At 53.5% G+C, this 12,164-nt stretch overlaps 2 protein-coding genes across 3 annotated transcripts; both read left to right on the top strand.

Annotated features, from left to right (window-relative positions):
• Window positions 1-1,413: 1,413 nt before the first annotated feature.
• Window positions 1,414-2,900, top strand: HOXD9 (homeobox D9; the record flags this gene model as incomplete). Its single annotated transcript, XM_081095469.1, is given in 3 exon segments — window positions 1,414-1,515; window positions 1,517-2,312; window positions 2,659-2,900. Coding segments are annotated over 3 exon segments (1,140 nt in total).
• Window positions 2,901-9,031: 6,131 nt separating this feature from the next.
• HOXD8 (homeobox D8) lies at window positions 9,032-11,417 on the top strand (the record flags this gene model as incomplete). Of its 2 annotated transcripts, none has more annotated exons than XM_081095294.1 (2): window positions 9,032-9,584; window positions 9,956-11,417. In XM_081095294.1, 2 exons carry the CDS (start codon window positions 9,032-9,034, stop codon window positions 10,234-10,236), a joined length of 834 nt encoding a protein of 277 aa, XP_080951420.1. In that variant the 3' UTR covers window positions 10,237-11,417. The 2 variants fall into 2 exon arrangements, with proteins under 2 accessions (XP_080951420.1, XP_080951419.1); XM_081095293.1 differs by having other exon boundaries at window positions 9,953-11,417.
• Window positions 11,418-12,164: the final 747 nt, after the last annotated feature.

Raw genomic sequence — 12,164 nt, 5'->3', positions numbered from 1 at the left:
CGTTTCCCCCACGATGTGGGGAGCACCATTAGTTGTTGACAGGGGGCCATGTCTGGGAGGAAAACCGTGCTACAGGCAAAGGCAGCAGCACCTCTGGAACAAAATCAGAAAGCCATTGGCAAAGACAATCAGGCCATAAGCCATTGACCCCCTTCCTTTCCGGGGCTCAAGGTGGGCTGGGAGCCTTCCCAGGGTGCGCTGGGCAACTTATAGAGCAAGGAACACATCCCCCACCGCCTGCACCCAGCTGCTTTTGTCTCTGCTCCCAGCCAGGCTTCCGAGGCTTTGTACCATGGATTTGGGAGTGACAATGGGCATTTCCCTCAGATTCAAGGCTGCCCAGCCTTACCTCTGGAGGGAAAGAAAAAAAAATCGGATGAGAGTGGCCCCAGGACCAGGCCATTTTAAAGACACCCCCCCCCCGGCATCCACTTGGAGGCCTCTAAGTGGGAACCACGCGAAGACGCCCTGCCTTGGGAGGTGCGGCTCCCCTGGCCTCGAGGTCGGGTGGCGGGCGGGCGCGGGTCTCGCGCTGGGATTTGGGGTCTGCCCCGGGGCGTGTTCTCTTGCAGGGCATTTGCGGGAGTCCTGGAGAAGACAGGCACCCGGCCGCAACTGTCCGCGCGGGTCCGACTCGCCTCCTGCCAGCCCTTCTGCGGGCAGACAGAAGCCTGGGCCGCGGTGGCCACGGTCGCGCCCAGCCCGGGGGCCACCCCAGCTCACCCGTCGGGCCGCGGCGTGTGCTCAGCCTCCCGTTGGGGGTGCATGTGGCCGCATGGGCGTGTGTGAGTGTGGTGGGGGGAGGGGGCCCTCCGAGCTGCTCCATCCGTCCGTTTTATTAGGGACACATTAATCTATAATCAAATACACCTCATAAAATTTTTATTGAAAGGCATAATATCATTACAAAGGTCTTCCACCTGTTTTAAACAACACGACAAGCTGTGAGAGCGTGTGTGTGGGTCTGTGCGGGGAGGGGGTTTGGGCAGGGAGAGAGGCACAGGGAGAAGGGCTCCCTCCGGCGCCAGGGGCCGCCTCGGAAGGCCGCCCTGCCGGGGGCCAGCACCGGCCCCGCGCGCCCCGGCCGGTCCCGGCTCTGGCCAAGCGCTCGGGGAGCCCCGGGCGCGTGGCTGGCCGCGTGGAGCCCAGGAGCTGGGGAGGCAGCGCCGGGACGCACGGAAAGACCGCGGGCGGCCAGAGGCGGCGAACAAATAGTCCCAGCGCCTCCTCCGGCCGCAGCCAGGCGTGTGGTCCCCGCAGTCCGAGGGCTGGCCGGGCTCGGTGGGGCCCAGTCCGGCGCACGGGCCGGGACCCGCAGGCTCTAATTGCGGCGCTTGTGTTGATGATGATTTTTTTTTTTAATCACAGCAGCCCCCGGTTTAGCGGACTGATTTACTCCCGGTATTGGTAAATATGATCACGTGGGCCGCGCGACCAATGGTGGAGGCTGCAGCCTGCGAACTAGTCGGCGGCGAGGGCGCCGGCGGGGAGCGGCGCCGCGGCGGGCAGTGTAACCTTGGGTGGGAGCGCACGGCGCCGCAAAATGTCCTCCAGTGGCACCCTCAGCAACTACTACGTGGACTCGCTCATAGGCCATGAGGGCGACGAGGTGTTCGCCGCACGCTTCGGACCGCCCGGGCCCGGCGCGCAGGGCAGGCCCGCAGGTGTGGCCGACAGCCCGGCCGCCGCCGCCGAGTTTGCCTCGTGTAGTTTTGCCCCTAAATCGACCGTGTTCTCTGCCTCGTGGTCCGCGGTGCCCGCCCAGCCCCCGACGGCGGCGGCGATGAGCGGCCTCTACCACCCGTACGTGCCCCCGCCGCCCCTGGCCGCCGCCGCCTCCGAGCCCGGCCGCTACGTGCGCTCCTGGATGGAACCGCTGCCCGGCTTCCCGGGCGGCGCGGGCGGCGGCGGCGGCGGCGGCGGCCCGGGCCCCGGTCCCAACCCCGGCCCCAGCGGCCCACCCAACAGGCGCCACTACGGGATTAAGCCTGAAACCGGAGCGGCCCCGACCCCGGCGGCCGCCGCCACCTCCTCCTCCACTTCCTCGTCTTCCTCCTCCAAACAGACTGAGTGCTCTGCGGCCCGGGAGTCCCAGGGGAGCGGCGACCCCGAGTTCTCGTGCAACTCGTTCCTGCGGGACAAGGCGGCGGCGGCGGCGGCGGCCGGGGGAACGCGGCCGGGGGCAGGGATCGGGCCCGGGGCAGGCGGCTCGTCGGAGCCCTCGGCTTGCAGCGACCATCCGAGCCCGGGCTGCCCGCTGAAGGAGGAGGAGAAGCAGCATCCGCAGCCGCCACCGCAGCAACTTGACCCAAGTAAGTGCAAAAGAAATTGCCCCCTGATTTATTGCTGAAACCTGTAAGGCTCGAATGTGCAAAACTGATAGTTTTACTAACCTATAAAAACGTCTAGCCGCCTACCCTAGCCGCGGCGAGCAACACGCATCCATAAAAAAGCTTCCCATAACAACCTACCCCGGGTGCGCGGTTCCTACGGCAAACGGAGCGCCGGCATTAAGGCTTTTTATGATAATTCCCCCAAGTTGTGAAAAGCGACCATCCTTGGTGAAATTAATTTAACGACCTCTCCCCCCCCACCACCACCCTGTCGTCTCTCCCTGCCTCCCCTTCTCTCCGCTTCTCTCCATCCCCCTCTTCACAGACAACCCCGCCGCAAACTGGATCCACGCTCGCTCCACCCGGAAAAAGCGCTGTCCCTACACCAAATACCAGACGCTGGAGCTGGAGAAGGAATTCCTCTTCAACATGTACCTCACCCGGGACCGGCGCTATGAGGTGGCCAGGATTCTAAACCTCACGGAGAGACAAGTCAAAATCTGGTTCCAGAACCGTAGGATGAAAATGAAAAAGATGAGCAAGGAGAAATGCCCCAAAGGAGACTGACCCGGCCGGCGAGGTGCCGGCAGGACCGCTCTGCTTGGCACAGGCCGTGGGGTTTTTTCTTTGTGGGTGCTTGATTTCCAGAAACTCTCCAGTGATTCGGACATTTTACCCCGTTTTTAGGTAGAAGTGACTGTGTGGTCGGTCTCTGTGAGCTATTTGGGGGACTCTGTATTTGCTCGCTTATGTGTTGGAGAAACCAAGAGGCTTGGGGGTTTTGCCCTGCCCCGCGCCCTCCGTTTCCTGCCCCGTTGGTTCCTTGGAAAATGCTGTGTTTTGTGAGTGCACGCTGGCTCGAACAGCTCTGTCCTTTGTAAATGCCCTCCATGTTTCTGAAAAGTGCTGTAGTGTAGCCCCCAGCGCTGCTCGAGCCGGAGCACACGCGCCGCACTTGGGAGAATGAAGGCAGAAGACCACCGTGCGGAGGCCCGAAGAGGCCCGGCCGGGTAGCCCAACGGTTATGAAAGCCCCCTTTCCTGGGGAGCCTGTGACTGAGACCTGGAAGGAAGCCGAACGAGGAGCCCAGGGCCTCCAGGGGCGCGGAGGGGGGTATTGTCAGTGCACTGGAGGAGCCGCTGTCACGGGAGGGCTCCGCTCGCGTGGGCGGCTGCGGGCGTTGGCCCTCCGGTTCCTGCCTGAGGACCAGTTGTAAATGTTACCGCTTCCTACCAATAAATGCTGACCTGATTAAACAGAGCCCAGAGACTGCCCCTGAACGCTGTGTGTGACTGCTTCTCTGTGTCTCTGCAAAATGTCACCCTCTGGACGCCTCCCCCATCCCTGGGAGGGAGACGCTGTTAAAAATCGGGGTACCCTCCACCTCAGGGGTCTCTCTCATGTGCTCCCCAGTCTCCCTTTGTGTGAGCGGACCAGGCCTAGAACACAGCACCTGGGTGGCCCTTGGCAGCTCATCCCTCCCCCGGTTTGCTTCCAGCACCTCTCGGAACTCTGTGCCCTGGACCCAGCGACAGTCTCACCTCCGTGCCCAGAGGAGCGGAAGAGCCCCAGAAGACAGGCCCTCACTCGCTGGGGCTTTGGCACACCATACCCCATGAATCCCTCTGCTCATGGGGTCCCAGCCATTGATTCCCCGCCCCCCCCCTTACAAACAAGGGAAAGGCCAACTCTGCACTTGCACTGGGGAGCAACTCCTCCAGCTCCGCGGGGCTGGTGGCTCCGGGAGGCCTGCGGCGGTAGGGCTGTCTGTAGGCTTCCACCCCTCCCCACTGGAGCCCCAAAGTGACCTTAGCAGATCAAAATGGTCAAGGCTCTCTTCCGCAGAGGACCTCTCCCCTCCCCCAACCCAGTTTCTGTGTGCATTTAGCTCCCAGCTAGGCCCTCTGAGGGCCGCATTCAGGGGCTAAAATGAAGGTCATTGTAAGTGAGGGTTCGGGCCCTCAGCTTTTGCAGGCCCGAGAGGTTGAGGCGCCGGGGCGGCCTGGGCTGGGCGGAAGGCAGGGGCAATGGCAAAGTTGGGGGGGCGGGGGGCTGGTCCTGATGAAAGAGGGGACTTGAAGGAAAAGCAGAGGGGGGCTGGGAGGGAAAGCCAAGGCCCAGATCCGGCCGAAGGTGCTGCGTACCCCCGCCCCTGCGGCCAACCCGATACCTAAGGGCTCTTTGAAAACAGGAAGAGCCAAGGTGTCATAAAGCCATCCAGCCGGCGAGACGTCTGGAGGTAATGGGTTTACGATAGGCCCGGCGCTTCGCTTTGAAACCGTCTCATTTTGATGTTTGTGTTTGTAGGAGAAAAGGAAAAATGCAGACAAAAACTGGGTCTTAAAATCTGGACAATAAAATATAAACAAGACTGCGTTGGACCAACAAGGCAGGGCCTTGGGAGCACCCGGTTAGGTTGTGAGCACCTAGGAAATAAAAATGGGGGTGTGTGGATAGGAAGGAGGAGATGATGTATTTCTGATTTTTTAAATGGTCTAGGTATTAGAATTAGCCTACGGTGGGTGGCTGTTTATAATATTTGACTATGGTCGAGGTCTAGCTTGTTCTTTTTGTTTGTTTTAAAAGCGGCCTTTTATTCGGAGGTAGGAGAATTAGTGATCTTGGGTCATTTACTCAGGCTGAGGGTCCCCCAGCCAAATGGTGCTTGAGGAAAAATGGAGTTACTTGAATGCCTTTTTACAAAAATATCTGGCCCTCCACTCCAAGTTTCACAGTGAAAATATTGTTGGAAATTATATCTATTTGCTTATAGAAAATAATAGTTACTGCTGAGTTGGAGGAAAGGATTTTTGAAAAAAGATGAATCTTGCAGGAAACACCTAAGCTGATTAAATTCTTTACTTCTTTAAAATTTTCAAGTGGAATGCTTAGTCAATTCATTTCATTCTGTGACTTTTGGGACACATTTAAAATCTCATTTATTGTTTATACACGTTCCCGTGAACATGGGCCTAATAAGGCTTTTCCAGACAACCACTGAGAGATCTAGCAAAAAGTTTTTAATTTGGTTTCTCCACCCCATTGCCCAGAGAAATGGACCTGAAGTATTAAAATTACAAAATTAAAGCAGCAAATACTCATGATTTAATGCTAAGAGAAACCACTTTAAAAGAAAAGATTACTAAATTAACTTGTACATTTTTAGTTTTTGAAGTTCCTTGCTTCTCTGAAAAAAAAAAAATCCTGTTGCAGTTGATAGTTAGACTTTGCAATTTTTTGTTAAATCTAGTCCATCCTATAATTGTTAGTGATTACATAATGAGAACCTACTGTGTCTGGCAAAGAAGGCTTGAAAACTTTTGAAAGACACTACTGGAAGCTCCTGGGAGCACAGAAATACTTGGCATTTAGGAGCCGCTGTTTGCTGCGCTTGATTTGTTGACAATCAAAGGGATGAAGCATTATCAGCCTCGGCGATCCAAGTCCCAAACTGAAGAACTAGATTGAAATTGGTTTGAGTCTAATAAAGAGAAGTTAAGCTCGGCTCGAGGTGGTATTTGGCCACTAGAGAGCGCCCTCGCTCCACTTTGTGATCTCGTAAAGCTGGAGTGGTGGTGAAGGAAGGTTTTGATTAAAAATATTTACAATATTATTTTAAGTTCCAAATTAGGGTAAATTTATTTTTTAAAAGAAACAATATGCACTATTAAATCCTGCAGTCGCGTTGTTAGGGATGAAATTTTGGCTCAGTCAGGATTTCAGAAAAATTTGGACTATGCCACTGCTAAAACTATAAACGTTAAGTTAATGCATTCTATCAAAACAGAAGTGTGTAAAGGCATACATCTTTATTTATGAAGTTAATTGTGCTCTTTTTCCGTTCAGATTATAAACAAAATGCTTGAAAGAAAAACAAATTGTTTTGTCCTAGGAGAAAATGTTGTATTGCAATGTTTTCTTCATTAGGCCAGAGTGTGTAGAAATTATTTTTTGTAGTATTTGTATTTCTTTCTTCACACCTAGGAACCACACAGTTCTAGAAGATGCCTTGCATTACTGAGATCTGGGCTCGCCCTTCTTTTCCCCCATTCCATTCCAAATCCACTCTTTTACACAGTGTTTAAACATGCAAACACATGCACTCCAAACAGTGAAATTAAAAAGACACAATTACAAAATTAGTTCCAAGGCTTTGTTGAAAATAATACTCTATTAATTGGGTATTTGCAAGGTTGAAATACAAATTAACTGTCACTATCCGTTCGTCGTTCCTTCGCTTTAGGATTTATAGTAGATTTTACCTGGTGATAACCGACAGAAAACAAACACAAACAAACCCCTACCCTTCAACATCCCACAACAAAAGTCTCCTGCAGTTTGCTAATTTAAAAACTAAAGGATGCCTTTATCATCTGGAGATTTATTAGCAATTCGTTTACCTTAACTATTTCCCGCCAATCCCTGTAAAAACAATTGAGAGTCTTAGACATCATCTTGTTATGCCTTTCCTCGACCTTTTTTTTCTCTCCATTTGCAAAATATGATATTCAGTCCACCCGGACTGACCTCGGGATTGCGCTCACAGGTTGGGGCAACCCACAAGGAGTGGGGTAGTCGAAGTCACTGGCCTGCTGCGCCTTTGTGGGTTACCTGGGGTTTTTAGAGCTTTGCATTTGGCGTGAAAAGTCGGGGTGGTGTGTTTCAGTATTAGCGGGAGCATCCTCGATAGACTCAGGGTTTTCGAGGTTGGTCCCAAGGCAGGTGGGCCGGGCGCCCTCACAGCAATGGGTTATCCGCAAGGGAAAGGGGCTGGGTCACCCAACGAACCCACAAAAAACGCCGAATTGGCGAGGGAAAACTCACTCAACAGAGACCTATCACATTTATTGGGGGGGAGAAGGTGGGGGAGAGAAGGTGGTTGGTGGTGTAACTCCAAGCAGCTTTAGAGCCGCCTTCATATTTGCGATTCACATTCGACTTGCCCACACGAGTCGGGACGTTTGTGTGCCTCGTCACTCAAAAGTTAGGCTGAGCCTTCTCTTTCTTTTCTTTTGGAAAAATTCGTAACTTTCAAAGCTGAGCAGGGCGCCCGCTCTCGGCAGTCACGGCACAGGCTTGGCGGATGTACTGGAATCGCTAGCAGGAGACCAGCGCTGCCCGCACTGCCTGGGACCAGCACAAACCCGAGGCCAGCTCCCAGGCACACTGGGGGTTGGGCAGGGGCGAGACTCACGGGAGCCCCTCCCCCCGGACGGCCCCCCCATCCGCCCGGGGCCACAGTCCGCCCTGGTCCGCTCCGCACCCGGCAGAGACCGGGGAGCCGCCCGTCCTGCCCGCGGAAATACCATGCACCCCAGCACGAATCCTCCTTCCCGCCTCGGAACATTTCTGCCCGCTTTTCTATTTACTCCCTCAGCAATGCTAATGCCTCCCTCCCCACATTCTTCAGCCTCCCCCCTGCGCCTCGTGCTGACGTCTATCAAGGGTGAAATGATGGAAACTATATTCATGGGCATGATTTCCATTAAATATCAATTAAACTGGGAGCCTCAGCCAGGCGTGCAGTGCGTCAAGGGTAAATGTACATCTCATTTCCACAAGGCCTGTTCGTCTGGAAAAGAAGGACTTAGATTCGCTTTGATAATACCAGGTTTCGGGGTCACCCTTGTGGCCTTTCATCAAGCTACTTGGATAGGACTTAACCCCCAAAGTACGGTCCGGTCCGTCTACAGAGCCTGCCCATGTTCCCTGGGCTGCGCCCACGTGTCCAAAGGTGCCAAAGCCGCGGCCAACTTCTGCGGGGTTGCTCCAGGGGCCGGGGGAGAGAGTCCTTGGCTCTGCAGCCTCCTGGGAGTGGCCTCCCGACTTCCCCCCAAGTGTAAGGTTCTGCTGCGCCCCCGCCCCGTTGGCCGCAGGCCACATGCCCTCGGCCTCCAGGGGCACCGCGAGCCCTTGGCAGTGCGGCTTTATGGGCCCCCTTTAAGGCCGGCGGAGGCATCTCCCGGGCAGCGTGAAGAGTCCCGTGAGAGCGGCGGTATCGCCTCCGCGCGGATCCCTCCGCGGGGTTATCTCGCCTCCATCTCGCTCCCTCTCCGCGCAGTGGCGTGGTGCGAAAATGCCTCGCCGGGGCGCACCGGGGCGGCAGCCTCGGCGGCGAGAGCGGTGGGAGGGGGCCGCGGGGGGGGCGAGGTGAGAGGTGGCGACGGGCAGAGGGTGGTTTTTTTTTTTTCCCCTCCAGAGCGGGGGTTTGTAAATCGAAGCCAAAGAGTGTCCCGTGGGCCGGGCGCACTTTTTTTCTGGTCCCGGTGTGCAGAGGGCCGCCTGGTGCAGAGAGGAAACAGTGGAGGCAGCGGGGCAGGTCACCCGGGGCGTCGGCGATTATATTGCGGCCGAGCCGGCGCGCGCAGGGAGAGGCCGGGTGGGCGGTGAGCGCGGGGACTGGGGGAGGCCCCGCGACCCACAGGGGAGGCGGCGCGAGGCCGAGGCGGCGGGGGCCGCAGCCGGGCATGAGCGCCCAGTAGCCGAGCGCCCGGGCGGCCGAGCCTCAGAGGCGACGCGCGGGCGGGCAGCGGCGGCGGCAGCAGCAGCGGCGTAGCTCGGCGGCTCGGCGGCGCGAGCAGCGGCCCCAAGAGGTCCCCGCGGCAGTGCGCCTGGGCCGAGGCGCGCTCCTCCTGCTCCGCGCCGCCCGCCCGCCCAGGGCCGCCCTCGTTCGGCCCCGGATCGCCGCCGCCGCGCCGATGAGCTCGTACTTCGTGAACCCGTCGCCGTACGCCAAGTACAAGGCGGCGGGCGAGGCCATCAATCCCACTTACTACGACTGTCACTTCGCGCCTGAGGTCGGCGGCCGCCACGCCGCCGCCCTGCAACTCTATGGCAACAGCGCCGCCGGCTTCCCGCACGCGCCCCCGCAGGCGCACGCGCACCCGCACCCGCACCCGCCGCCGCGGGCCGGTCCGGGTTGCGGTGGTGGGGGCGGCCCGGGCCTCGGCCAGGACTACTACCACCCCGGCGGGGGCAGCCCGGCCGCAGCCTACCAGGCCGGCCCCCCTCCTCCTCCGCGCCCGCCGCCGCCGCCTCCCCCCTGCGGCGGGATGGCTTGTCACGGGGAGCCCGCGAAGTTTTACGGATACGATAACTTACAGAGACAGCCGATTTTTACGACCCAGCAAGAAGCCGAGCTGGTACAATATCCTGACTGTAAATCGTCCCGTGGTAATATTGGCGAGGACCCAGACCACTTAAATCAGAGCTCGTCTCCTTCTCAAATGTTTGCCTGGATGAGACCGCAAGGTTGGGATGCATTTTTTTTTTTTTTTAAAGCGGGGAGAGGGGGAGAAATCTGCTTTCCTCTCACGTTCTAGTTTTAAAACCCCTCTCCCTCTCCCTCTCCTTTTCCTTCTTTTGTTGCGACAGTGGCTCTTATTCAGAAAGTAATACTGACTTTTCCCCCTTAAAGTAGAAACCACGAAACGATGATGGGGACAGAATAATTGTGAAGACCTCTCTCTCTCTTGCCTGCACATCATATATATATTAGAGCTAAAGAGAGTTGTGTATATTTCATCCCTTAAACCCACTCCAGAAACCTCCAGCAACCTGCAGAGACACCATTACATTTTTAAAAAACGTTTATTTTCCTCTTTTTTTTTTTTAATCAGCAGCTCCTGGTCGACGAAGAGGAAGACAAACCTATAGTCGTTTCCAAACCCTAGAATTGGAAAAGGAATTCCTTTTTAATCCTTATCTGACCAGAAAGAGAAGAATCGAGGTTTCCCACGCCCTAGCCCTCACGGAAAGACAGGTAAAAATCTGGTTCCAGAACCGGAGAATGAAATGGAAAAAGGAGAACAACAAGGAAACATTGCAAGAGGTGAAGGATGGGAAAACTAAAAAGGAAGCCCAAGAGCTGGAGGAAGACAGAACTGAAGGCCCCACGAATTAACTTCTACCTTTAAAATTTTACCACAGACTATTAAAGCTAATGATCAACATATGCTGGGGGACACCACCTATTTTCTTGGTTGGAAGGACTTTACCTGTATTTCAAGCTACCTTCATGTCACTGCTCTTGAGGTTTCTGGTTTTTGAAAGGGACTTGGGTGTTTTAAAACGTTTCTTGTATCACATAGAAACAGCTCTTGAGCTGTCCTATGTAAGGGTAATTTGATACTAACTATAGCAAAATTTTTATAATGGTAGTTTTTAATGTCTGAGCTGGTGATTTGCCTCAACAACGTAAACTTCCTAATAACTAGCACTAAATAATTGAATATAAAATGCTTTATTAATCAAACAAGTGCACTTGAACATTTTAAATCTTTTCTTTATGGTGAGTAAGTTAAAAGAAATCTATTATAATTTTTTAAAAAAATCATGCCTGCAGAATATTTACTTTATTTTATTTGATTAAAATGTATTATTTATGTATTTTTCTTTCTGCTTTTATAATAGTGAGTTCAGGTGCCTTCTGTTTACTCCTAAGAGGACTCTTTATTTTGTAAACGTAATATCTCTGGGACGAGTGTGGGCCAAATATTTCAAAAGCACATGTTAATTGAAGAGTGTAATGTGTAGTCCCGGCTCTGCAGCTTCCTAAACTTGGGGGAAATGTTGGGCCAGTGACAAAAGTTTCAGGGCAATGTCAATGTTGACATTTAATAATTTTTCTATAGTCTATACAAATATGGCAATTTAATCTAGAGTGAATGAATACTTGAAAAGCCAATTATAACATTTTCATTCATTAATTTTTCACTCTAGCAAGTCACTTTGTGGAATGCTTCTTCTTCCAAAACTTGCTTTTGTTTTGAACTGCATTTGGTATTGACTGAAATTTAGGTCTCGGTGCTGTAGCCACCTCTGTGATTCGTTTTTTGGTGTTTTTGGTGTTTTTTTTTTTTTTTTGAGTAGGTGCCATATTTATTTGTATTCTCTTCTCTCTGTTTGTGTGCCCATTTTGAGCCAACTTACCATGTGCATCTCAGATGTCAGTTGGTACGTCCTCTGTTGTTCTCCAGGATGGCCTCACCTATTTGAAACAAACCCTGGGAGCAAATGCAGAAAAATCCAAGTGTAAACAACCGCTCCAGAACATAGCTAGCTCCTTAATAAAGAAATGAATCTTTTTCTAGAGCTAGTGTCTTTGAGCGCCGCAAATAACGCGTTTCCCTTACTCACATGAAGGCAAAAGCTATTTGATTAAAAAAAAAAAAAGAGGTGGGGGTTACATGCTATAAAAATAAATAAATGCAGGCGGGGGCAGTCTCTTTCATTCCAGAGGGCCGACCAGGCTACAGTAGCTTCATCTTGCTCTAAATAACCTTGCTAAGATAGTGTGAAAGCTTTGAACTTCACAAAGGATTCAAGTTGTAGGCCCAGGGGGGGACGACCCAGAGTCCAGGTTACACCACAGCTTATTCTGCTGAGCCTGAACTGATGCTGGGGTTTGGGCTCTGTTATTAACAAGATATCCATTTTCCATTTGAGGCCGTGTCTGCAGCTGCCATTTTATGAGAGAAGAGGAGGGGGGAAAGAGGTGGGAGAGAAGAGAAGAAATTCAAGTAAACTAACATTTCTCCCCCCAAAAGGGAAAGCAACTTTGCTTTTCCTAGATGGCTTATTAAAGAGGTACATTTAATTTCCAAAGTGGCATTTATTGCACAGGTAAGGAAATAGAATCCTAGAGTTTTGGGCCTGGATCACCCCCTCAGGCATTGGTGGGCTATTTGCCTGCCACTTCAAGGACCAGGGAAATGTCACTGATTGGGCTAGAGGCGAAGCACCGCCTGACTTTCTGTCTAGGGAAGAGACCGTGGCTGTGGCATTCGCTGACCTGAGCCAGGAAAGACAATTTTAAGTCATGGCTTGGGG

The sequence above is a fragment of the Myotis nattereri genome (genome assembly GCF_964212035.1).
Source record: "Myotis nattereri genome assembly, chromosome: 7".
Taxonomy (NCBI): domain Eukaryota; kingdom Metazoa; phylum Chordata; class Mammalia; order Chiroptera; family Vespertilionidae; genus Myotis; species Myotis nattereri.
This window is presented reverse-complemented; position numbering and strand designations above follow the sequence as displayed.